The sequence below is a fragment of the Cottoperca gobio genome, chromosome 13 (assembly GCF_900634415.1).
Source record: "Cottoperca gobio chromosome 13, fCotGob3.1, whole genome shotgun sequence".
NCBI lineage: Eukaryota > Metazoa > Chordata > Actinopteri > Perciformes > Bovichtidae > Cottoperca > Cottoperca gobio.
In genome coordinates, this window is record NC_041367.1 from 23,140,464 (window position 1) to 23,166,981 (window position 26,518).

Sequence of the window (26,518 nt, forward strand, 5' to 3'; positions counted from 1 at the left end):
TGTGCTCCAGTGATCGCACCTCGTCTTCCATCAGCCAGCACTACACCTGCTCTGTGCTCCTGCCTGCTGCTCTGAGCAGGAAGCACCAGTCTTTCAGATCTTTCTGAAGAATTCTCACAACAGCTAATGACTAGAGTCGGACTGTGCTCTTAGTCTTTAGGAATGCGTCGCACTTTCTACACTTGATCGCAAACATATTTTAGTGCAAAGGTTTGCCAAGACAACAATGAAGCCCTGGTGAAAGCACTAAACTGGTGCACTTTGCTGAGCCCGACAAAACAAACCCCCCCACCCCCCCTCATGTGAACAACCCTCGCCATAACAAACATGTAACATATACTTGCATACTAACACATCTCTGAATGTATGCCAGTATGGCCAAGTCATGAAGTGATGTTGCTTTGTTAATGTGCATTCATCACTGATGTCAAAATGAAAAAACAAACATGACTCCTGGGGTCATCATGGGATCTGAGCCGGAGAAGGAAATCAATGAGGCCAAACTATGAAGTCCAGGTGTAACTGCAAAGCCAATGATTGGATACAGGTTGAGTTTTAAATGCCAAGTGTAAACAGACCCAAGAGTTAAAGAACCTGTGTTAATGTCATATTTGATGCCACAAATCAACGTGATGTTGACATTTGGTATCTGGTATCTTGGATACTGTGACAAGCTTTTTGGACGAAAAAAAAGAAACCGGTTTTATTAGCCATAGTGTGACTAGGGAAAACGTAATCATATGCTACCTCATCGCTTCCCACAGTCTGTCGGCCAGCCGTACCCTAAAGGTTTGTGACAGTGTTAATTATTAGAAATAAAATGCTTCCTTACATTCATGGTACACCCATTTCAGCCCGCGCCCCCTCCACCCTAAAAAAGAAATCTCCCCTCAGTCTAGGACACTCACAGGTCCTGATGTGGACAACAAAATTAGGCGTCTTTACTAAACTGTTTTATTCCACAGCTGCCAAATATCAGTGGTGATTTGTGCAATGTTGACCTCTGAGTCCCCATAACTTCTTTGAAACTCAAAAAGCTTGAGATTTCAACCTGGGTTTGTTCAGGACCGGTGCCATGATTTCAAAATAGACTCGCTTAAAGAATAATATACAGTATATGTTTTGGGATTCTGTAAATGCGTTGTTTTATAAAAGATTTATTTTATTGTTGTGATTTTTTCTTCTTAAGGCAGGCTTCAGTAGCTACTTCAGGTTAGGATTGGATATTTTTTGTCAAAGCTACACCAGCGGCATCCGGCCCGTCTTCACAGCGCTCTCGCAACATGAACTCTGCTGCAGTTCAACTGCTGAGATTCAAACTCATCTGGAATACTAATGTTCGTATGTCCCCCAATAACAAAGCAGAACAACCTGGGACATTGGAAATCACTTTATTGTAGTTACAAAATGATTTTACCTGTCATTATATTATTTAAAGAGTAACTTAAAAGAGTACGCCACCGATTTAGCATTGCACTCCTACAACATTGTCAGATCCACAAAGGCCAGTATAAAAGAAAGATGATCAAAACTGATGCTGCAGAAAGGGTATCTTCTTTTTTTATTCCACAGATTCATCTCTCGTCAATACCTGGCGCCTACGTTGCCCACAATCCAACTCGTCCACCTACAAGTCGGTGGGACATTCAAGTGTTTATGCTTGTAGAGGTTAAACGGCTACAGAGGTCTGGTAATCGACACACCCCGAGATTTGTTTTATTTTCAGACTTGCCGTCTTCAGTGCCAACAAAAGTGACACCACGTGAGGGCATTTATCAGACTTCACTCTCTGGTTGAACGTTTCACGCCGTCTCTGGTGCTCCTGTAACCACCCAGCTGTGATGTCACAGTGTCCCGCAGTACAACTGTACTTCACTGCAGCAAGCACAGAAGTGACACCACGGTCGCCAAAAACCACATTTTCAGGGGATGATTAGACATCTGTGTGCCATAAATGGTCACCTGCCCCTTGTGGTGAACTTGATTTTCAAGATGGCCCCCTTCTAAATATCCGTTGAAGCTTCAGTAACACTTTACATTTCACGTGTCTCAAAGCAGGCAGATCCCTCTGGGGTCCCAAAGCCAATTGGATAAATTGCAAATGTTTTGGTAATATGCACCTTTAAAGCCTTCATTTATACCAAATCCTATGGCCCTGTATTGTTAGGGGCCATTGTGTCAAAATCTAGTTATAGTGCTTTTAGTATTCTACATTAACCATAACTTAATTTGTAAAATACAATGAATACAATGGGGAGGTGTACACAGCCCGTTTCTGCCCTGTAGCCCCCAAGTGGGTGACTTTGGCCCTAACGGGTACCATAGACCCAATCATTAAATACAAACAAAGTTATATGGAACTGTAAAGTCATTGCAAGATTTCTACAAAGAATGGCATCATTTGATGCTAATGAGAGTGGAACAGTGTTCTGTTGATACACTTCAAATACATTAATTCCAGTAAATTGCTAGTGAACATTTGGCAACAGGTAAGCATGCATTTAACAATGCATGGAGAATACAGTATTAGATTGATAATGCATAAATATGTATTTCATTTTACATTTGGTTTGTTTTAAGTTCATTTCTTTTAGGAATCAAGAAATGCTGAAAAGCTATTGGTAAAATTAAAACCCGTACAATCTACCAAAACTTCTGTCCCAATAAGCCCACCAACATCAAATGGTTTCAGTTACTGTGCTTTATTCTTCACAAGACATGAAAGCATGTCAGATCTGTAAAAACTTCACACATCAGTGGATCCAACATTTACATTATATTTTATTTTCTGTGTCCAAATTCTGTTCCTCCTTTTTCATATCTGAAGGTTTGGCTACTTGATGTGACGGAGGTTAGTTTGAGAAGTGTTGCAGTGTGTCCGGTGTGTAGCAGCATGTGTGGAGCTCCTCCTGAGCCGGGCTCGGTCTAATCACTGTGAACAGACAGCAGTCAGTCAGCGGTTTCCCCCTTTGTCTTCGAGATCACAGGAGATCTGTGTTCACTCCTTTTTAGCTGCTGTATTTATGAGGCGAAGGCGTCTTCATGGATGTATTTGGAGAGATATCCGTCACTGAATTGATCTTTATTTTCCTTTGCCGAGTACGTTTGTTGAACAAATGGAAATGTACAGATGAGTGCTATTTATGTTTGCTTGCTCAGCTGTTTTTGTCCTCCACCCACCTGCCTTTGCACCGAGCTGTAGATGATGTCCAGTGTGTGTCGGTGTTTGAAACGTCATCACATGGCTCAAAGGGAACGTTTTCCTGAGGATTAGTCTCTTGAGAATCCAGTTTGTAATGTTTGCTTCATTTCAAGGTGCAATAGATGTCAAGTTTTTTTGTGGCTGTGAATGTTCCAACAAATGACTACTTGTGTGACGCTACGCTTACCACACCTGTAGCTTCAACTGTATTAGCAAAAACACAAATGGAGTTCATGTCAGCACAGTTTCCGTAATCCAGGAACAAAGATTTTGTGCCCAAAAGAACTGAACTTTAACTCTGAAATTGGGCAAACATGGATCTCGTTAACAACGGAAATAATATCTTAAGCCACTCCCCATCTCCAGAAGCCCCGCCCGTCTGGCCCCACCCCCCAGAAGAGTAGTTCTGAGTGTTGGCAGGCGGTGCAATCTACTACTGAGCTTTCTGTCAGTGTCTGTAGCCTCTTTTTATTTAAGTTCACTTCTGTTGGATCTGAACCACACGTGTTAATTTAAAGAACTTTTTTGTAAGGTGTTTGTTGAAAGAAAGTGATGTTGCACTGACATGAAAACATGTACATAAAAAAAATGTGTTTTGTAAATAAGCCAATGAAAACTATGTATTTGAATATGAACTGTACAAAATACTGTACTTGTAGTTGTATATGGAGTGATACCGTTGATCTGTAACAAAATACCCAAGCAACAAATTAAATTCTGCAGATGAAACACCAGACTGAAGTGTGTTTTGTGTGTGTGTCTCTGTGTGTGTGATTATAATACATTTGGTCATCCATCTTGTACCAGCATCATGTCATTGGCAGTTGCATGATAGTTATTACTAAATGTCATACGTCATTTTCACGTGTTCTCTTCTGATATAACTATTTACACACTACTATGCATGTTAAAACTGAAAGCACCTGCACATTTCAGATTGGAGTCTTCCTGAATTCAAAATAAATCCTATTCATGCAGATGTACAAGGCAGCCATTACATCTGGTCATTATTTCTCTGGTGAATTACTCATGTCAACAACTTCTGCTATTCCTCCACCGTGTCAAACGTTTCTTGGTGTGCTAAAGGTGTGATTGATTTAGGATTTAATCTTCATGCATGTTTTCAGAAAAGGGAAATGAGTTCCCTCAGCAGAATCCATGTTGCTGCTGGGACTGTAGAACCATTTGCTCTAAAGGGTCAATAGCCTTGTTAGAATGAATCTTTAACTCAAGTTGTTTTAAATTCCCATCAGCCTCAGCTGTACTTTGTGTTTAGTATGTTATACATACACAGAGCTGCTAGCATGGTTGTAGACTCGTTTAAAACAGTTTTAGTCATCCTCCTTCCTGTTTGCAAAGTGCCTGTCTGCAGATGAGAAAGTTAACCACATGCAGGGTCTCTGCAGAAACTTCCCTAAAGTTAACTGCTACTAAAACACACATATTTCTGTCATGAAGGGGTTTTTCCTCTTCATCGCTTACTTAATCTTGACTGACATGTTCACACACTTTAGACCCTGAAGCAACAAGTATTACAGATCTTTCTCAGTTTAAGCTGTGGTTACTTCAGTCATGACCCTCTAGACGAGCAAGTCTATCTAGTGTGCTTTTACCAGTGACATGCGGTGAGGTTCATGGCTGGGGAGGCACTCACTCTTTCAGAGTCAGATTTACAAACCTATGAACCCAACTGAGTAGCTTAATCACCATTTTCTTGGCAGGTTGAACATTGACTACTTGTTATTTTTCATATCTCATATCAGCATTCTTTATACACACACAGGTAAGGGACATATTTGGCCAAAAAAGGTTACATTTATAGCGGCTCAGAGAGGTACATGTATTGGGCTCACGTGCGCCCTCTTCAGTGCGGCAGTACTGTCAGCCTCACCTGGTGTGTTTCACTGTGGCTTTATGTCACATCAGCAAGACTAAATATGTTACACACATACATTACATACATTAACTGGACTATGGAAAGTCAGGACACATAATAAAAGTGTATGTAAACATTATACTGGCGACATACAGAGAGATAGCAACAGGCACGCGCCAAATGCATGCGCTCAACCTAGTTTGCGAGGGATTGCGCAATCCGAGGGGAGGCTCAGCTCGTCGCTGCCTCAGCTCTCATCTCTCCTGTATCTGAACAGAGGATACGCAAATTCAGCGATTCTCACTATAAAAATGATTGGAATCATACAGAAAATGCATTTATAGCACAGACCAGTGGACAAATATACATTTATATTTATTTTATTTGTTTTTTTACTTTTCATGATGACGGGGGAGGCTCTGCTCTGGAGTTCCCCTGACCGCACGTCCCTGGCTTTTACTAACATTTAAATCACAGCTGTAGCTGGTTACTTTACATATTAACATTTATATTTATAGTACATTCAATTATATAGAAGTATTATACCATTACATAAAGCAGGTAAAAGGCTCCACCTTGAACAGCCACAACATTACAATGCACCAGTAATAATAATAATCCAGTATAATGGATAATATAATATAATATACACATTTAACATGTAAAAGAGTCACGGTTTACTTTTGAAACTTTTATTTGATGATACTTAACGTGTCCTTAATGCAGGACTTGTATTGGAGTATTTTTACATTGTTGCACTTTTTGTTTGTTTACTAAAGTAAAGGATCTTAATCCGTCACAATGAGGTTCTGAAAAACATTCATTTACTCTTTTTTACCTCACAATTTCTCATAGAAATTCAATAAATCCAACAATATTTGAAGTTTTTCATTGAAATAATCTGCTAAACCCGCTTTAGGTTCAATCCAACAAAACTAAACTGGGTTTTTTATGTGTCTCGTTTTCCATTGTTGTTTCCTCTAAAACCTTCAGATCCAAGATGATCTAATGAGTTGTTAGGGGTATGTCCAGAGGAGACCCAGGCGCAGAACACTAGACTCTGGAAACGGAGTAAGGTTATTAAATAGTTTATTAAAGCAATACTTTATAGTAGGCAGATGGTGAGAGAATGCAGGCAGGCAGACAGGTAGACAGGAGTTGAGCGACAAATTATGCTGTGATCCGGGGTAGTAGAAATAACAATCTGGCGATGAGTGGCTGGAAGACCGGGGTAGATAAATCCAATGAGCAGATTGGAGTTGAATGAGATCTGCTGCTGAAGTCTTTGGCCGCGCCCCACACACACACACAAAGAGACAGGGAAAACATGGACACGAAAAAACTCTATGGATACAGATGGGACCGTGACATGAGTAACCAGTCATTGCTTTACGTCCGCAGCCATGTAAACTGAGTTTAAATTCTGATGTCTGGGAGAGTTGATGAGATCCTAGCTAAGAGTTTAGAGATCAGTGCACTGAGACAGATGCTGAACATCAGACACATGTAAAACGTTACAGAGTGTGATGCAGCTCACCACCTGCTGCTACTCTTCATTTCCTCTGCTATGTTGTGGTTGACACTCGATGGGAGCTTTTTGGTGACAAGACTCGAGGGTGAAACAACAGAGACAGACTTCTTCAGTGGAACAGATCCAGCTGCTTTCTGATCAGCATCAGAAAACACAGGTAAGGCTATTTATAAGTTGAATGCGTCTCTTACTGTGCATTCTTATTGTTTTGGGCTTCAGGTTTGACAGGATGTTCTCACACCAAACTTCTAAAACGTAAGTATCTTTCCTCATGTTATTAATAATGCAATATAAAGTCCCGTTTGTTAGATTTGTGACGCTACATCATTAATATTGTTCCTGCTCAGCCTTTAATTGGATCATTGGTGTTTTTTTAAATGCTACTATATCACCTTCCAGACTGCGGTGATGTTCTTTTATCAAACTCGCCCCCACTGAAGACACGATGCGGAATACCACCAGTTCAGGTGAGCTCTGACGTTTAACAGGTAACATTTACATCCAGTCGTGTTCCCTCACACTGTGAGAGCTCGGTAGAGCTGACGCTTGTGTCCTGTTCAGGTCGGCCACTGGACCCGCTCGTCTACATCCTCTCAGGGGCCCTGTCCTTCACCATCCTGGTGTTCACGCTGCTGGGGGTCGCGTGTCTCAGAAAGTAAGGGAGGCTGAAATGATTTCACGAGATATTTACTGGATGACTTGTTCTCAGTGTCATTTGATTAGTCTGAGTTAAAGTTTATTGGTTGAAACAAATGCAGTTGCCAGGTAACAGTAAAACTAAGATTTAGTTTTCACAATAATAATAATAATAATAAAACGTTTTCACAGCAGAATAATCGTCATAGCAGGGAACAGCACAGACACCTCACAGCATTAATGATTTATCCTTTTCTATTTCAGTCTTCTAAGAAGCCAAGGCAAATGAAAAGCAGAAGTTAATGTTTTCAGTTACACATGTGGTTTTCCTACATGGATATATGATGGTGATAATATGGGATATATTATATTAATATAGGATCGGTCTGATCAAAACCAAAAACACTGGATCGGATTTCGGTGGAAAACAAAAGTATAATCCAAAACGTCCATGAGCCTAAACTACTGCCTTTGAAGTAAAGGCTACATTGAGTGTTGAGTTATATCCAGTATTTTATGTTTTGTTATTCTAAATATTCAGATTGAAATGATGCTGAGCAGTCAGCTCACAGTTCTGTGTGTGAAAACATTTGAATAAAAAGAAGTCATGCTGTGGGACGATGTATTGCCTTCCTGTAGGGGAGCAGAATATGTTTCACAGTTTAAACATGATGTTTTTTAGATGGCTAGGTTTACAAAAGTGCATCCATACAAATGTATTATTAACAGTTTAGTTGTTCAGGAGAGAGCAAAGGACTGGATTGGGTTGGTCTCGGCAGATACTCACAGTAGCGTAGCATTTGCTGACAGTGGTGTCGAGCAGCTTTGGGTTTGAGTGAAATGTCTGGATTGCCATGAAAAAGCCGACCAGAAATGCTAGTGTGGCTGTGGACTCTTGTTCTCCATTCAATATAAGAAATAAATGATGTCTTGTGAAATGTGCTGTTAAGCCTCCAACAGGAAACAGTGCTGTCACCACAGAAACATTACATACTCCATCTTCTGTTTCTCGAGGTAGATATTTATTTTTCTGTATCTTCTTCTTCTTTCCAGCAATCAACGACAGGGTTTGTCACACAGCTGCATTGAGCTTTTGCTGGAATCTTTCTCCTCCAAACATTGTACGGTGTTCAGTGTTTTGCAGTATACACTACTTTTTCTCGCAGATACCGTTCTTTGGTCCAGACTATTCGAGAGCTGCAGAGTAGCAAGTTGTTGCTGAATGCTGTTCCTCAGCTGGAAGCTCTCATCCTGCCCATGAGGACGGGGCCAGCAGCGGGGGAGGAGGTGGAGCTGCCTCCCCAAATCCCCCTGCAGCAGAGCAGCACAGTCGGGTTCTCCTCCAGGAGGCTGTGGAAGGGCCTGCAGCAGGTACACCACAGTCTTCATGTCATCACATGATGCAGATATGTTATGCTGTCAGATATTGGACCTATATTAGTAGTGCTTGATTTCCGTTAGCAGTCATCAGAAGACACAGCCGAGGAAATCTCACATGCAAGAAAGACTAAAGTGAATGTTCAAATGTGACACATCTGTGTCATCTCACCAATGTGGATTTACAGTATTGGTGCTGATCATGTCTCTGTTGTGGCAAATATATTATCACTAGGGCTGTCAAGCGATTAAAAACATTTATCTAATTAATTACATGCTTTGTGATTAATTAATCTAATAATAATAATCCATAATCTGCGGTAAAAAATAAATTGTTGAGTAATTTTTTCTGTGATCAATTAATCGAAATGAACGCACTAATGACAGCCCTAATTATCAAGTTCTGGTACAATGTCGATCAAAATGAGACTTTGACCAGGATGGTGTTGTTTGTCCTCTCGTTCTCCTGTCCTAACCCTTTGCTGTTCCGCTCTGATTTGATGCTGCACCTCTGGCATTTGTTTCAGGGTTCTCATGTTGCCAAGTCAGACCTGAACCTGCTGCAGCTGATCAAAGCAGGGAAGGAGGGCGTCTTCTACAAGGCCAGGATGACCAGAGGGACTTGTAAAGGCCATACCATGTTCACCTGCAAGATCAGCAAGGAAGGTACACAACTCTCTGCCTGGAGGTTTAGACCTACAAGCATTTATTTAACGCAGAGCTGCCATGGAGACAAAGATATTCGATCAGTTTTAGAGGTAAAAGTCAAGGTGAAGAGGCAGAAAACCACAATTTATCAGTAAACTGAAGCTCAAGTAAATGATAAGAGAGGGTTACGATATCACACACGTTGCATACTTCTTATTCTTGTATACCTTTTGTTGATCACCTGTAACTCAGAAATGGTTAAGGCAATTTGAACCATCGTTTTCTCCGTCTTCAAAAACTATTTTATTTATTTTGGAAATATTCAATGACTTTTTTTTCTATATCTCCACCTTCGGTTTTAACGCTACCAAACTGATTTATATCAAAACTTGCACAACTCTTTGTAGATAGGTGCCTTGACCGTACTACTACTCTACTGTAACAATCAGCATCACAGTGTTTTACACAGGAAATACGTCTCAGCCCTTCAGAGATGCTCTCAGTTTACCATGAGTTTTACACCTTATTTATTTATTTTGAAGGATCATATATATTTTACGTGCTATGATTATTAGATATCACCGTCCCTGTTACGCTGATCTATATACATTAACGGTTTTCATAAGGACTATTTCTTTCAACACCAGCTGCATGGTTAGATACCAACGACTTGTGTCATTTAGGTGAACAAATCCTTTTACTTTCTGTTGTTGTCACCTACATGACCATACAGGTAACAATACACTGTGTAATGTGCAAATCAAAGCAAGAATGGAATCAAACTAAACAAAAAACACATTTTAGTTATTCCCTTAAGTCTTTTCATATATTAAAATGTGCAACTGCATATATAAGCTACACATATAATTGAACAATAATAAATTGTCACCCTTTCATTTTGTCAATCTAAATTTAAAGTCAACCCAAACCAAAATGCCCTGTTTGTACAGTACATTATAATCCACGTAGAGAAAAGATTAGATTATTCAGGTTACAGATGCCTGTGTGAAATGAGATGATTACTTGTTTCAGTGTTGGAACACCGACATGTGACTGATTCACAAAAGGCTACGGTAACTAACAAAGATCATTTAAACTAAATGTGGACATACTTTTAAAGGGCCAGTTTATAGGATATGGGGTATTTATTGACAGGAATGGAATATGATATTCATAACTGTGTTTTCATGTTGTGTATAATCACCTGAAACTAAGAATGGTTAGCTTAGAATGAGCCCTTCATATCTACACATGAGCGGGTCCTCTTCACGGAGTCGGCCATGTTTCTACAGTAGCCCAGAACGGACAAACCAAACTCTGGCTCTAGTTAGGGCCTGTCACACTTCTCCCTGCTACCTGAAGACCACAGTAGTTTTCCGACAGGCTTGGAAAGAGAGTGTGGGGGGGGGTTGGTTGCAATCTGCAACCTTACTGCTAGATGCCACTAAATCTTACACACTGGACCTTTGATTGCTGGTTTCTGTTTGATGTTTTAGTCATTTTGAGTTCTTATTGTTACTAACTATAACTCACACACACACACACCATTTGGCAAACTATATCAAAATGTCAAGCACCAATGTGAAACATTCAAATGTCAGATTTCAATGGAGATGAATTGTTGTTTCACTTTTGAGTCCTTCTAACTTCAGATGTATTTTTTAGTTCAGATACGAGCTATGGGTTAATTTTTCTCTTTCTTTCTTCCAGGTGTCCGTCCTAAGCATGTGGACACAGAGGTTTCCATCATGAGGAAACTGGTGCACCACAAGAACATCCTCCAGTTACTGGACTGGAACACCACTGAGGGTGAGAGACATTTATCCAGACTGTCATCGCCCTGTCCTGTTTCACAGAGCTCCTGGTTGATGAAGGTAGATGATGTTCCTCATCCTCTCTCTATGTTTTCATTTGTGTAGATCCTTACATTCTGATCATGGAGTATGTGAGCTACGGCACTTTGAGGAGCTTCCTGCAGACCAACAAAGCTGACCTGAGTGCAGACCCCGAGCTGCAGAGCCTCATCACCATCGCCTCCTACCACATTGCTCTGGCCATGCAGCACCTGCGCTCCAAGATGGTGACAACATAACAGACTATTTAGGAAGTAGTCAGCTTTTAGGTTGATGAATAATTATTTAATCCCATTTATCTATGCTAAGTGGTGTCTGTGTGCTCCAACCTGCAGATTGTGCACTGTGACTTAGCTCTGAGGAACATCATGGTCAATAAGTTTCCCTGGGAGGTAAAAGTGGCAGAGTTCGGCCTGGCCCGAGACTTGACACGCGTGACGAGCCGCCGCAGCATCAGCCGCAGGAGAAACCCACAGGTAACGCACGCACGCACGCACACACGCACGCACGCACGCACGCATGCACGCACGCACGCATGCACGCACGCACACACACACGCGCCAAGTGGCACATGCTGCATTTTAGGGGGGATTTAGCAACATCCTCTGCAACAGGAAACAACAGTTTCAGAGAGATGAGGCGGAGAGAAAGACCAGCAGTTATGTGTCATTAAGGTAACACCGCAGTTACTCATAATTTCCACCTGGAGCTCATTAGTTTACTAAAGTTATGTGCATGTGCATACGGGCCTCTCTGAGAGGCTTTGTGAGTCGGACTCCATTACACTATTATTACAAGGGAATTGCCGTTGAATGAGCACTTTAAAGTAAACAATTGTTTGCTGAACATGTTCAGTACCAAATATTTAACAGACTCTAGCCAGCGTTGATTCATTTCATTAGTTTCATCTATGCTTTTCCTGCAAAAGCAATTCAAACTGTCCTGAAGAAATGTCCAGTCCTGTGACAGAATTCACCTCGGGGAAGTGAATGTTTGCTTTTTCTTTGTGTTGAAGGTGTTAAGACAGTGAAGGAGTTGTGCATTATTGCTGCATATGCATTATATATTATATAAATCACATTTTCCATTGTCTGTAACTCTTACAGCAGCGAGTGCCTTTGCGATGGTACCCACCTGAGTACTTCAAGAACAACTATTACAGCTTCAAAGGAGACGTGTGGGCATTCGGCATCGTGCTGTGGGAGATGCAGACATTTGGTGAGTCGGTTGTTCATGTAATAACAGATATGATACGGGTCACAAAATGATTAAATGTACGAGGTTAGACCAAAGGCCAGAGTGGTGCCCTTCAGGTGTGAAAGAGACTGTCCGTTGCCTGTGTGACGTGATATACAGAATACAGAATATTGGTCTATTTGTTAAACTCTGATATGTATGATCATGATGATGCTCGCAGTATGGGGAGGCCTGTTTTTACAAAACAGTTGAGAGCTTGAAATAAAACATACCGTACCATGCTACAGACAGCAGGTAACTAAAGGCCTTGAGTAGAACATCACAAATTGTTTAATTGATTGAAAACGTAAGTTTGTTTTACTGTGGAATACATCTCATATGTAACTTCTGTCTGGAAAAATATGACATTTTCAGGTACACTGCCATACCCCAACCTTGAGACCTCAGAAGCAGTGATGTACCACATCTGTATTGGTCACAAGAACACAAACCCTGAAGGCTGCAGACCGGAGATGTAAGGGAAAACATGTTTGTCTCAGTAAATATTCAAAAGCTACATTTGACAAGCAGCTATTGTATCGTATTGTATTGTAGCTATGTGTAATATGTACACAAAAAACATTGTTTAATTGATTGATTGAACTTTTGAGTATAATAAATCCAAACTAAATAATATGCAGCTCGTGAAATATAAGTTCTTTGCTACTTTTTTCTGTAGCAATAGTGTGGGAGAAGCCTTTGTGTTATCAGAGGTAGAGCTCACGGTGAATATCTGTTTAAATCTGGCATCTGATTCTAAATGAGTTTTGACCCCAGTTAGCACTACATGTGTAGTAACATTACAGTACACAGGAGTTTATAACATGATGAATCCCTTGAATGTCTAAACCCGTCAGACTTCATATCATGAGAGACTGTTGGCTGGAGCCGTGCACTCTGAGACCCTCCTTCACAGACATCGTCCGCATGCTGGAGAACATCATGGAAAGCGATGCAGTAAGAAACGGCTAGCTACGCTAAATAGTTAAACTGAGTATTTATTGATCTTTTAAAGCTCATTCAATATTTTTATATTTCCTATCCTTTCCTTGTGGTAATAAAAATAAAATGAACAAAACAAACATCACGTGACCTTCATGGGGCCAAAAATACTCTCAACCCTAATAATATGTAGACTGCAGGATTCAAGCCATGAATATTACTTTACATACTTTACATGCTTTTTTGCAGGATTATGTGGATGTTGAGAGTCCACAGCTTTTGGCGAAAGAGGAGGCTGAATATCATGAAGCTTGATGTCTCCAGGCAGCCAGCGTCACCTTGGAAGATACAAATCCCATCTAAATATCAAGCCATCGTATTCTGAACACTTGTGTGTATTTAAAACAGTACACACAACTTTGCAGGCTACATTTATCTGTATAAAGTAACCATAAGATGATCACACATAAACCGCTCGACAGAGAGCATGGTTGTAAAGAACCCAGGCCCTTCTATGCTTAAAAGTTTTAAAAAGTAATATTGTGAAGTCAGTTCTTAGGTGGGACAAAGATTGTTATGACCTGTTGTTGTTGTTAGGGCTAGTTAAAACCTCGGCAACAAATTGTAAACAAACGGAGTAAATATTTGCACTAGTCCAAATTGTGCATTATAAATGCATACATAATGACATAAATATATATACTTTGAAATCTCAATAATTAAAGATACATTTAAGGATTTAAAGCCATACATACACATGAATATGTAGGTTCAACCCTACAACATGTCACATGTCATCTGTCCCTTACTCCCTACTGGCTGGAAGCTCCTCTGAATTGGCAGGTGTCAGTTCCTACCTCACAATATACAGTACAGGGGCTCAAGCTCTGGGCTCCAAGGTACAGAGGGCCCCACAGAGAGGAGAGATAGAGCGAGGGACCCCTCTCAATAAATTGCAGCTAAGACAAGCAGCGCACACTATTTCAAGCTCTCCCAGAGGGGAACATACTGGTGCAGCTATGGGGGGTGTGGTGCTACATCAAGCTCCTTTTTAAAAACTGAAATAACTGATCAATACAAGTCAAACTACGTGTATGTTTCCTTCATTACTCAATGATTAAAGTGTTAAAATGCTACTTTTACTGATTTATTGATGGAGGTTTAGACTAATAAATGCGTGTGTGTGTGTGTGTGTGTGTGTGTGTGCGCGCGCATTGTAGGCTATTATCGCCAGAGCAGAAATTACAGTTCAAGATTATATAAAAAATATCTGCAAGTAGTGCTTTTGCTGATGTGAAAAATGTTCCCTCGCCAAATTTGTAGAAATAAACCCCAGATATTTTTAATAACGAGCTAAATCTACCAGTTTCCATAACATCATATTTTTTTCGCAAAACTATTTGTACTGGCTATTCCGACATTTACGAGGAGCACCTAAAGCAGCATTGTACGTTCAGGAACGCCCCGTCTCCCTCTGCGAGCCAATGGGATTCATCCTGGGAACACGCGTTTCTACGACACACTACTGCTGCGAACTTGGTCCCAGTTTCTTATCTGTCATTTGCACTGTTAGAGAAAATGGCTATTCGTGTGTTAGAAATCATCTTTTTCTTTTATTTTGCTTCTCACATTCCTATAACATTATTTATTGACTTACAAGCCCTGCTACCTGGACATGTGTACCCTCAGCCGGTAAGTGTCAGCACCAGGAGGAAAGAAACCAAAAGTTACAACAAACTGCTTTGTTGCTATGAGACAATTGACAAATGGACTCTTCCTCTCCTCTAGCTGAAGGATCTTCTCAGGTGGTATGCAGAGGAGTTCAAAGACCCCATGGTGCTGGATCCTCCACAGTGGTTCAAATCTTTTATTTTCTGCGAGGCTCTGTTTCAAACGCCTTTCTTTCCCGTTGCAGCTTATGCTTTCCTTAAAGGTCAGTGAAAACGTGGTTGAGGGAACGCTTTTTATTTAGCTGTTAATGATTGTAACTTAAAAATAGGTCTGTTTAACGCTTCGTTGCTCATTATTGACACAGAAACGCGCATAAACGTGAATGAATGGGTTATTGAAAGTTTGTGCAACCCATTTCTAAATTCGGCATACATTTACCCAAGGTAATCAAATAACTTGCATGTAGTATTATTTCACAATTGCTCGTAGGCCTCTGAATCCATGCACGGTGTCTAATCAAAGTTCTGATCAGAGTAGACTTCTATAGAAGAATTCTATATGTTTTTTGGTGAAGCACAGACTGAAAGATTACGTATTAATTATATCTACATATTTATACATACAGTGAAGGAAATAAGTTTGCCCACTTACAAAGAAATGAACAATCTTATCATTTTAATGGTAGGTGTATTTTAACAGTGAGAGACAGAATATCAAAAAGAAAATCCAGAAATTTATATCATATAAAATATATAAATTGATTTGCATTTAATGGTGTGAAATAAGTATTTGATCTCCTTGCAACCAACATTCTGGCTCCGACAGACCGTTAGATGAGTCCTCTCGCTTTAAGAAAGTACTCCTAATATCAACCTGTATAAAGACACCTGTCTCAACTCGTTACCTGTATAAAGACACCTGTCCACAGAATCAATCAATCAGAATCCAACCTCTCCACCATGGGTAAGACCAAAGAGCTGTCTAAGGACATCAGGGACAAGACTGTAGACCTGCACAAGGCTGGAATGGGCTACAAGACCATCAGCAAGCAGCTGGTGAGAAGGAGACAACTGTTGGTGCGATTATTCGAAAATGGAAGAAATACAAAATGACCATCAATCGCCCTTGGTCTGGGGCTCCACGCAAGATCTCGTCTCGTGGCTTATCAATGATCATGAGAAAGGTGAGGGATCAGAACTACACGGGAGGAACTCGTCAATGATCTCAAGGCAGCTGGGACCACAGAAACCAAGAAAACTATTGGTAACGCACTACGCCGTAATGGGTTAAAACTTGACACGTCATGTTTGGAGGAAGAGAAATTCCGACTATAACCCCAAGAACACCATCCCCACTGTCAAGCATGGAGGTGGAAACATTATGCTTTGGGGATGTTTCTCTGCTAAGGGGACAGGACGACTTCACCACATCGAGGGGAGGATGGACGGGGCCATGTACCGTAACATCTTGGCCGATAACCTCCTTCCCTCAGCCAGGACACTGAAAATGGGTCGTGGATGGGTCTTCCAGCACGACAATGACCCAAAACATACGGCCAAGGCAACAAAGGAGTGGCTAAAGAAGAAGCACATTAAGGTGATGGAGTGGCCTAGCCAGTCTCTGGACCTTAATCCCATAGAAAATCTGTGGAGGGAGCTGAAGCTTCGAGTTGCCAAACATCAGCCTCGAAACCTGAAGGATTTGGAGGATCTGCAGAGAGGAGTGGACCAAAATCTCTCCTGAGATGTGCACAAACCTGGTGACCAACTACAATATTCACTTTTTATAACTTCCGCAATTACCACAGTCATGTGCAATATTCACTCTTACAAATGTTTATCAATGAGTCTGTACTTATATTACTGTTACTGTATTTTATTCTATTTAATTGTGTACTCGACACTTTACTCTCTTGCTCTTTTGCTGTAACAAGGTACATTTCTCCGTCATGGGACTAATAAAGGATTTCTGATTCTGATTCTGAAGAAACGTCTGACCTCTGTGCTGGCCAACAAGGGTTTCTCCACCAATTACTAAGTCATGATTTGCAAGGGGATCAAATACTTATTCACACCATTAAATGTAAATCAATTTATATATTTATATGATGTACATTTCTGGATTTTCTTTTTGATATTCTGTCTCTCACTCTTAAAATACACCTACCATTAAAATGATAGACTCTTCATTTCTTTAGAAGTGGGCAAACTTATAAAATCGGCAAGGGATCAAATACTTATTTCCTTCACTGTATACATACACACATGTATAGGCCTATGTATATGTTTGTATGTATTGTATTTTCTCACTTAGTCGTGCAGATAGCTTTTGTTTTATTGGTTGAGAAAATAAATGAAATTTCGTTCCCACAACATTGAACATTACATTAAAAAAAGTCAACAACATCCTTTCAAGAAACATTGTCCATCTGGATAATCCAGTGGTTATTATTGGAGCTACTTGTGTTGTGCAGCCTGGAGCATGTTTTGATGGCTCTGTGTGTTCCTTGTCTTTCAGGTGGCTGTAAGTGGATCAGGACTCCTGCCATCGTGTATTCCACACATGTGGCCACAACGCTGGTCCCGATTCTAGCTCACGTCCTCTTCTATCAGTTCCCTATGAAGCCCCACCCTGGTCCCCAGACCATGCAGGAGCGCTGGCTGCTGCTCTCCATATACGCACCATACCTGCTGGTGCCTGTGCTGCTGCTCCTCACCATGCTGCTGTCCTCCACATACAACTCCACCTCCAAGTCTGGACACACGGCAGCCAAATCCAAGAAGAAGAACTGACACATAACCAGACTACAGCCATGGAACTCCCTCTGATTTTAGGAGGTGGTGTGCATATGGGCCTCTCTGAGAGGCTTTGTGAGTCGGACTGCATTACACTATTATTACAAGGGAATTGCCGTTGTTAATCCAGAATGAGCACTTTAAAGTAAACAATTGTTTGCTGAACATGTTTTGTGTCTTTATCAGTACCAAATATTTAACAGACTCTAGCCAGCGTTGATTCATTTCAGTAGTTTCATCTATGCTTTTCCTGCAAAAGCTATTCAAACTGTCCTGAAGAAAATGTCCATTCCTGCAACAAAATTCACCTCGGAGAAGTTTATGTTTGCTTTTTTTGTGTTGAAGGTGTTAAGATAGTGAAGGAGTTGTGTATTATTGCTGCATATGCATTATATTATATAAAATATTGGGATGAGGGAAACAGAATTTCAGAAACCCCTCTACTGTTTAAACTGGTAACTGTTTGGCCTGGAGTTTCTTTGGGCAGACTTATGTCTGCGTTGCTACTGTCCTCTACTCCATGTTTAAAGTAGCTTTGGAGTTTGAGCCCCGTTTTTATTATTTCAATTTCAAGATTTAATTGAGGCCAACGGTTTCTTCCTACTTTCAGTCTTTGCTGGACTATCCTTTTAATGTGAGAAACCCTTTGTTTCTCAAACCTTTACATACTGTCATTTTCAAAAGAATTTGTAGTAATAGATTGAATATTAGCAATGCACACTATGCTTCAACCTTTTTTGACCCTTGTATTATGTTGAAATAAATTACGTTAATTAGGGTTAGGGTCATATTGACCCTTACTGTGTAAATACACTCAAACAGTCAAAGAACCAGGTAAAACCAATAAGAACTTTAATTTAGATCATATGAACATTTAGAAAAGGGACATACAGTAAATGTTTTATTCAACATCCAACAATCCAACACTATATTTAACAATTGTTTACATAACATTTTTCCCTCATCACACTTTTTAAAAAGCTTGAGAAAAAACTGTCAGACGACGACTTCCTGAGATGAAAAGAAAGCAGATGATTTGTTGATTTTTAAAATTGGGTTAGATTTGTTTAAAAGTAAAAAAAAATTATGAATAACAAACATTATTTTTTGAAAATTAAGTTTTACATATCAAATATGAACATTTAAAAATACATTGACTACAGAGGGCCATGTAGGCAATCACTACAACTAACACAGGACAATAGACAAGAAATTAGAGTACAGACTCAGAAATATACACAATCCCCAAAGTAGACAATACATAAGAACATCCTCATGATTGTTTGCACTTTTTGTAAGTCGCTTTGGACAAAAGCGTCAGCTAAATGAACTGTAATGTAATAGCAATGAAGTAATGGGCAATATATTACATCACATGAGAAGGCTATGAGATATTCATGTTTTATGCTGTGTGTAGACATGACAGTGTTACTTCTTGTGGTTGTTTCTGACGAATACTGAACAACATTGAGCAACAGGAGCCTGTCCTCCCCAGTCAGGAGCTCAGGGAGCTCTCCTCACAGTCCAGCTCCACAAGTATGGAGCTCAGCTTCAACACCGTTCTAAGGTGTGAGGGCAGGAGTGTGACTGCTCTCTGACAGACATGATTCACATGATGCCCAGACAGCAACCTGTTTCTGAATGTCAACAAAGACACTTATTGTTGACTTCAGAAAACTTTATGAGTATTAGTACACATTTACTAATTTACACATCCTGAGTAAAGAAGTCTCTAGGTAGTTTATGGTACACCTGAACAATCTTACACTAATACACCATTTATGTTATATATTTGTGAAGCTTATAATCCAACATAAATATTTTCAGTTTTAAGCAATTAGTAGATTTACTGTAATAACCTTTAACTCAGTGTACAATTACAAAACACACCTCAATGTTCTCAACACATGATTTTTCTGGACTGTTTTAAAATATAACTGGTTAGTTAGCTTATTGCATTTGATGAGGACATACAAGTAGCATTAGAATTGAACATTCAAGAATCAGATGCACGTGTTGAGTGTTTGTAGTGAAAGCTCATTCAGAATACCTGTCCACAGGAGATAGAAAGAAGAAAATGCATCCACATAATACAATACTAACGTGCTGCTGTCCATTAGCTACATCTCAGTAAAATGTTAACAGCCCAAGTTGATCTTCTCTCTCACTCTTGTCTATAGACTAGTGTCTTTTGTATGTGCTCACAAATGTAATAATACAATGTTTCAAAGCTGAACATGGTGTGAGTCACAGGTGGTGATGACATATTCCATTGTTTTAAAGAATTACAAAAACAGTGGCAATGACCTCGAGGTAAAAGAAAGAAGAGCCAGTCCAATAAAAATAAAGTTAGTAAACTTGATCACCTTGTTTGTCAGAGTCTGTGGGTCCTGTTGGCAGAACCTCAGTCACCTTTGTTCCTTATGGACTTTGGAACAACCCAAACAGTAGCACATATAGAGGTAAACAATCTGAAGTTTAACCAAGCCCAGGCCCTTCTATGCTTAAAAGGCAGGGGTAGGGAACCTTTTTCCTATCAAGGGTCATTTCAATTTTTACAACATCCTTCGAGGGCCGTACTAATTATTGAACTGCAAATCTGCAATTATTTTTAAGACACAGCCCATTCATTTCACCTTTCATTTATGCAGTGCAAAAAAGCAACTTTTTTATCCATGTATCTTTCTATTTTATCAGAAATCAACAATCCTTTTTAGTCTCACAACAGGGACATTTATCTTCTCACAGCAAAAGAACATATGAAGTAAAGTGGCAGTACACAATAATTAAATAGAATAAAAGTACCAAGTAGTTGATAGAAAATAAAGTGAATATTGCACATGGCAGTGATAATTGCACAGCAGTGGTGGAATAGTCTGTTCTTGGTGTGGTGGTCTAACCTCTCTATCTGTCCATGTTTGTATGTTACGCTCTGGAGCAGGGGTCACCAACTTTTTGATACTGAGAGCTACTTCAAGGGTACTGAATAATACGAAGGGCTGCTTGTTTGATACAAACTTCCTGAATAACATAGTTGCACGGTTCACCTTTAATGATATTATTAATAATAATAATCATAATAAATATTCAGATATGTGAAGAGACTGTCTGATCACATGTTAATGTTAATTATTCCTCACAATGATTATTAACAATGATTTATGGTAGGAAACACATCCATCCATCATCTACCGCTTATCCGGGATCGGGTCGCGGGGGCAGCAGCTCCAGTAAGGAACCCCAATCTTCCCTTCTCCGGGCCACATCCTCCAGCTCCGACTGGGGGATCCTGAGGCGTTCCCAGGCCAGTGAGGAGATATAATCTCTCCACAGAGTCCTGGGTCTTCCCCGAGGTCTCCTCCCAGCTGGACGTGCCTGGAACAACCTCCCTAGGGAGGCGCCCAGGTGGCATCCTTACTAGATGCCCGAACCACCTCAACTGGCTCCTTTCAACGTAAAGGAGCAGCGGCTCTACTCCGAGGCTCTCACGGATGGCTGAGCTTCTCACCCTATCTCTAAGGGAGACGCCAGCCACCCATCTGAGAAAACCCATTTCGGCCGCTTGTCCCGTGATCTCGTTCTTTCGGTCATGACCCAGCCTTCATGACCATAGGTGAGGGTAGGAACGAAGATCAACCGGTATATTGAGAGCTTTGCCTTCTGGCTCAGCTCTCTTTTCGTCACAACGGTGCGGTAAAGTGACTGTAATACCGCCCCCGCTGCTCTGATTCTCCGGCCAATCTCTCGCTCCATCGTCCCCTCACTCGCGAACAAGACCCCGAGGTACTTGAACTCCTTTACTTGGGGTAATGGCTCATTCCCTACCCGGAGTAGGCAATCCACCGGTTTCCTGCTGAGAGCCATGGCCTCAGATTTAGAGGTGCTGATCCTCATCCCAACCGCTGCACACTCGGCTGCAAACCGATCCAGTGACTGTTGAAGGTCACAGACCGGTGATGCCATAAGGACCACATCATTTGCAAAGAGCAGCGATGAGATCCTCAGGTCACCGAACTGCAACCCCTCTCTCCACGACTACGCCTCGATATCCTGTCCATGAAAATCACGAACAGGATTGGTGATAAAGCGCAGCCCTGGCGGAGGCCAACATTCACTGGAAACAAGTCCAACTTACTGCCAAGTATCCGGACACAACTCTCGCTTTGGGCGTACAGGGATTGGATGGCCCTCAAAAGTGACCCCTCACCCCATACTCCCGCAGCACCTCCCACAGTATCACCCGGGGACCCGGTCATGCGCCTTCTCCAGATCCACAAAACACATATAGACCGGATGGGCGTACTCCCAGGCCCCCTCCAGGATCCTTGCAAGAGTAAAGAGTTGGTCTGTTGTTCCACGACCAGGACGGAATCCGCATTGTTCCTCTTCAATCAGAGGTTCGACTACCGGCCGAACCCTCCTTTCCAGTACCTTGGAGTAGACTTTACCAGGGAGGCTGAGAAGTGTGATACCCCTGTAGTTGGCACACACTCTCTGGTCCCCCTTTTTGAATAGGGGAACCACCCCCAGTCTGCCACCCCCTAGGCACTGTCCCAGACTTCCACGCAATGTTGATGAGGCGTGTCAACCAAGACAGCCCCTTAACACCCAAAGTCTTCAGCATTTCTGGATGGATCTCATCAACCCCTGCGGCTTTGCCACTGTGGAGTTGTTTGACTACCTCAGTGACTTCCATCAGGGAAATTGACGATGACAGTTTGTAAGTTTGCTTCATTCAAGGTGCAATAGATGTCAGTTTTTGTGGCTGTGAAGTTCCAAAACACAAATGACTACTTGTCGCCCGACGCCAGCGCTACGCATCTAACACAACACCTGTAGCTTAAACTGTATTAGCAAAAACACAAAATGGAGTTCATGTCAGCACAGTAGTTTCCGTAATCCAGGAACAAAGATTTTGGCCCAAAAGAACTGAACTTTACTCTGAAATTGGGCAAAACATGTATTCTCGTTAACAACGGAAAATAATTTTGATTAATCCACTCCCCAATTCCAGAAGCCCCCGCCCGTCTGGCCCCACCCCCCAGAAGAGTAGTTCTGAGTGTTGGCAGGCGGTTGCAATCTACTACTGAGCTTTCTGTCAGTGTCTTCTTAGCCTCTTTTTATTTAAGTTCACTTCTGTTGGATCTGAACCACACGTGTTTAATTAAAGAGAATTTGTTGTAAGGTTGTTTGTTGAAGAAAGTGATGGTGCACTGGACATGGAAAACATGTACATAAAAAAAATGTGTTTTGTAAATAAGCCAATGTTGAAAACTATGTATTTGAATATGAACTGTACAAAATACTGTACGTTGTAGTTGTATATGGAGTGATACCGGTGATCTGCTAACAAAATACCCAAGCAACAAATAAATTCTGACAGATGAACCACCAGGACTGAAGGGTTGTTTTTGTGTGTGTGTCTCTGTGGTGTGAGTATAATACATTTGGTCATCCATTTGTACGAATCATGTCATTGCAGTTTTTTTTTTGTTGACCATGATAGTTATTACTAAAGGTCATACGTACATTGTCACGTGTTCCTTCTGATATAACTATTTACACCACATATGCAGTATTACAATGAAAGCACCTGACACTTTCAGATGGGAGTCTTCCTGAATTCAAATAAATCCTATTCAGCAGTGTACAGGCAGCCATTACACTGTGGTCATTAGTTCTCTGGTGAATTACTCATGTCAACAATTCGGCTATTCTTCACCGTGATCAAACGTTTCTTGGTGTGCTAAAGGTGTGATGATTTAGGATTAAATCTTCATGAATGTTTTCGAAAAGGGACAATGAGTTCCCTCAGCAGAAATCCATGTGTGTGCTGGACTGTAGAACCATTTGCTCTAAAGGGTCAATAGCCTTGTTAGAAGAATCTTTAAACTCAATTGTTTTAATTCCCATCAGCCTAAGTGTACTTTGTGTTTAGTATGTTATACATACAGAGGCTAGCATGGTGTAGGACTGTTTTTAAAACAGTTTTAGTTCATCCTCCTTCCTGTTTGCAAAAAGTGCCGTCTGCAGATGAGGGAAAGTTAACCACATGCAGGGTCTCTGCAGACATTCCCTAAAGTTAAATGCTACTAAAAACACACATATTTCTGTCATGAGGGGTTTTTCCTCTCATCGCTTACTTAATCTGACTTAAACATTGTTCACACACTTTAGACCAGAAGCAACAAAGTATTACAGATCTTTCTCAGTTTAAGCTGTGGGTACTTCATCATGAACCTCTAGGACGAGCAAAAGTCTACTAGTGTGCTTTTACCAAGTGACGTGCGGTGAAGGTTCAGGCTGGGGAGGCACTCACTCTTTCAGAGTTCAGATTACAAAACTATGACCCAACATGAGTAGCTTAATCACATTTCTGGCAGTTGAACATTGACTAATGTTATTTTTCATATCTTCATATCAGCATTTCTTTATACACACACAGGTAAGGGAACATATTGGCCAAAAAAGGTTTACATTTATAGCGGCTCGAGAGGAACATGTATTGGGCCACGGGCGCCCTCTTAGTGCGGCAGTTACTGCAGCCTAACCTGGTGTGTTTCACGTGCTTTATGTCACATCAGCAAGACTAATATGTTACACACATACATTACATACATTAAACTGGACTATGGAAAGCAGGACACATTTAATAAAAGTGTGTAAACATTATATGGCGACATACAGAGAGTAGATGCACAGGCACGCGCCAAAGGCATGCGCTCCAACCTAGTTTGCGAGGGGATGCGCAATCCGGAGGGGGAGGCTCAACTCGTCGCTGCCTCACTCTCATCTCTCCTGTATCTAACAGAGGATACGCAAATTCAGCGATTCTCACTTTAAAAATGATTGAGATCATACAGAACATGCATTTATAGCAACAGACCCAGTGGACAAATATACATTTATATTTATTTATGTGTTTTTACTTTCATGATGACGGGGGAGCTCTGCTTGGAGTTTCCTGACCGCACGTCCTGGCTTTACTAACATTTAAATCACAGCTGTAAGCTGGTTTACTTTACATATTAACATTATTATTTATAGTACATCAATTATATAGAAGTATTATTACCATACATAAAGCAGGTAAAAGGCTCAACCTTGAACAGCCACAAAACATTACAATTTGCACCAGTAATAATAATAATCCAGTTAATGGATAATTATATATAATATACACATTTACAGTAAAGGTCACGTTGACTTTTGAAACTTTTATTTGCTGATACTAACGGTCCTTAATGCAGGGACCTTGTATTGGAGTATTTTTACATGTTGCACTTTGTTTGTTGCCTAAAGTAAAGGATCTTATCCGTCACAATGAGGTTCTGAAAAACATCATTTACTCTTTTTTACCTCACAATTTTCATAGAAATTCAATTAATCAAACAATATGAAGGTTTTCATTGAAATAATCTGCTAAAAACCCGCTTTAGGTTCAATCAACAACTAAACTGGGTTTTTATGTGTCTCGTTTTCCATTGTTGTTCCTCTAAAAACCTTCAGATCAAAGATGAATCTAATGAGTTGTTAGGGTTTATGTCCAGAGGAGACCCAGCGCAGAACAATAGATCTGGAAAAACGGAGTATAGTCAGGTTATTAATAGTTTATTAAAGGCCAATACTTTTAGTAGGAGATGGTGAGGATGCAGGCAGGCAGACAGGTGTGACAGTAGTTTGGCGGACAAATTATGCTGTGATCCGGGGGGTAGTAGAAAAACAATTCTGGCGATGAGTGGCTGGAAAGGACCGGGGTAGATCTAAATCCAATGAGCAGATTGCGAGTTGAATGAGATTGATGCCTGAAGGTCTTTTGGCCGCGCCCCACAACACACACAAAGAGACAGGGAAAAACATGGACACGAAAAAACTCTATGGATACAGATGGGACCGCTGACATGAGTAACCAGTCATTGCTTTACGTCCGCAGCCATGTAATGAGTTTAAATTTCTGATGTTTGGGAGAGTTGATGAGATTCCTAGCTAAGAGTTAGAGATCAGGCACTGAGACAGAGCTGAACATCAGACACATGTAAAAACGTTTACAGAGTTTGATGCAAGCTCACCACCTGTGCCTCTCTTCATTTCCCTGCTTGTTGTGGTTGACACTCGATGGGAGCTTTTTGGTGACAAGACTCGAGGGTATGTGTGATTGAAACAACAGAGGACAGGACTTCTTCAGTGGAACAGATCCAGCTGCTTTCTGTCAGCATCAGGAAAACACAGGTAAGGCATTTATAACGTTGAATGCGTCGCTTACTGTGCATTCTTATTGTTTTGGGGCTTCAGGTTTGACAGGATGTTCTCACAACCAAATTCTAAACGTAAGTATCTTTCCTCATGTTATTAATAATGCATATAAAGTTCACGTTTTAGATTTTGTGACGCTACATCATTAATAATTTGTTCCTGCTCAGCCTTTAATTGGATCATTGGGTTTTTTTAAATGCTACTATACAGACCTTCCAGACTGGCGGTTGATGGTCTTTTATCAAAAAACGTCGCCCCCACTGAAGACACGTGCGGGAATACCACAGTTCAGGTGAGTCTGCGTTTAACAGGTAACTTTACATCCAGTGTGTTCCGTGTCACACTGTGGGAGCTCGGTAGAGCTGACGTGTTGTTCCTGTTCAGGTGCGGCCACTGGAACGCCGAGGCGTCTACATCCTCTCAGGGGGCCCTGTCCTTCCACCATCCTGGTGTTCACGCTGCTGGGGGGTCGCGTTTGTCTCAGAAGTAGCGGGAGGC

The 26,518-nt window shown here is 40.9% G+C and overlaps 3 protein-coding genes across 12 annotated transcripts in view; all 3 read left to right on the plus strand.

Annotated features, from left to right (window-relative positions):
* The window catches only part of usp32 (ubiquitin specific peptidase 32), a 52,780-nt gene extending 48,842 nt beyond the window's left edge, over window positions 1-3,938 (plus strand). For all 8 annotated transcript variants that reach the window (XM_029445922.1, XM_029445924.1, XM_029445926.1 and 5 more), the window contains exon 34: window positions 1-3,938. This exon is cut by the window's left edge and continues 161 nt beyond it. In XM_029445922.1, the coding sequence (XP_029301782.1) occupies window positions 1-13 (13 nt within the window). In that variant the 3' untranslated portion in view covers window positions 14-3,938.
* Window positions 3,939-6,421: 2,483 nt separating this feature from the next.
* LOC115017933 (tyrosine kinase receptor Cad96Ca-like) lies at window positions 6,422-14,454 on the plus strand. Of its 3 annotated transcripts, XM_029446676.1 has the most exons (13): window positions 6,422-6,766; window positions 6,829-6,864; window positions 7,009-7,076; window positions 7,171-7,264; window positions 8,412-8,616; window positions 9,150-9,288; window positions 10,981-11,079; window positions 11,190-11,350; window positions 11,459-11,599; window positions 12,230-12,341; window positions 12,735-12,834; window positions 13,217-13,316; window positions 13,551-14,454. In XM_029446676.1, the coding sequence occupies exons 3-13, from the start codon at window positions 7,055-7,057 to the stop codon at window positions 13,614-13,616; spliced, it is 1,239 nt and encodes a 412-aa protein (XP_029302536.1). In that variant the 5' UTR covers window positions 6,422-6,766; window positions 6,829-6,864; window positions 7,009-7,054; the 3' UTR covers window positions 13,617-14,454. The 3 variants fall into 3 exon arrangements, with proteins under 3 accessions (XP_029302536.1, XP_029302535.1, XP_029302537.1); XM_029446675.1 differs by lacking the exon at window positions 6,829-6,864; XM_029446677.1 differs by lacking the exon at window positions 6,829-6,864 and having other exon boundaries at window positions 7,050-7,076.
* Window positions 14,455-14,776: 322 nt separating this feature from the next.
* On the plus strand, window positions 14,777-18,433 carry tmem97 (transmembrane protein 97). Its single transcript, XM_029446606.1, has 3 exons — window positions 14,777-14,993; window positions 15,090-15,234; window positions 17,490-18,433. Exons 1-3 carry the CDS (start codon window positions 14,880-14,882, stop codon window positions 17,762-17,764), a joined length of 534 nt encoding a protein of 177 aa, XP_029302466.1. The 5' UTR covers window positions 14,777-14,879; the 3' UTR covers window positions 17,765-18,433.
* The last annotated feature ends 8,085 nt before the right edge of the window (window positions 18,434-26,518 follow it).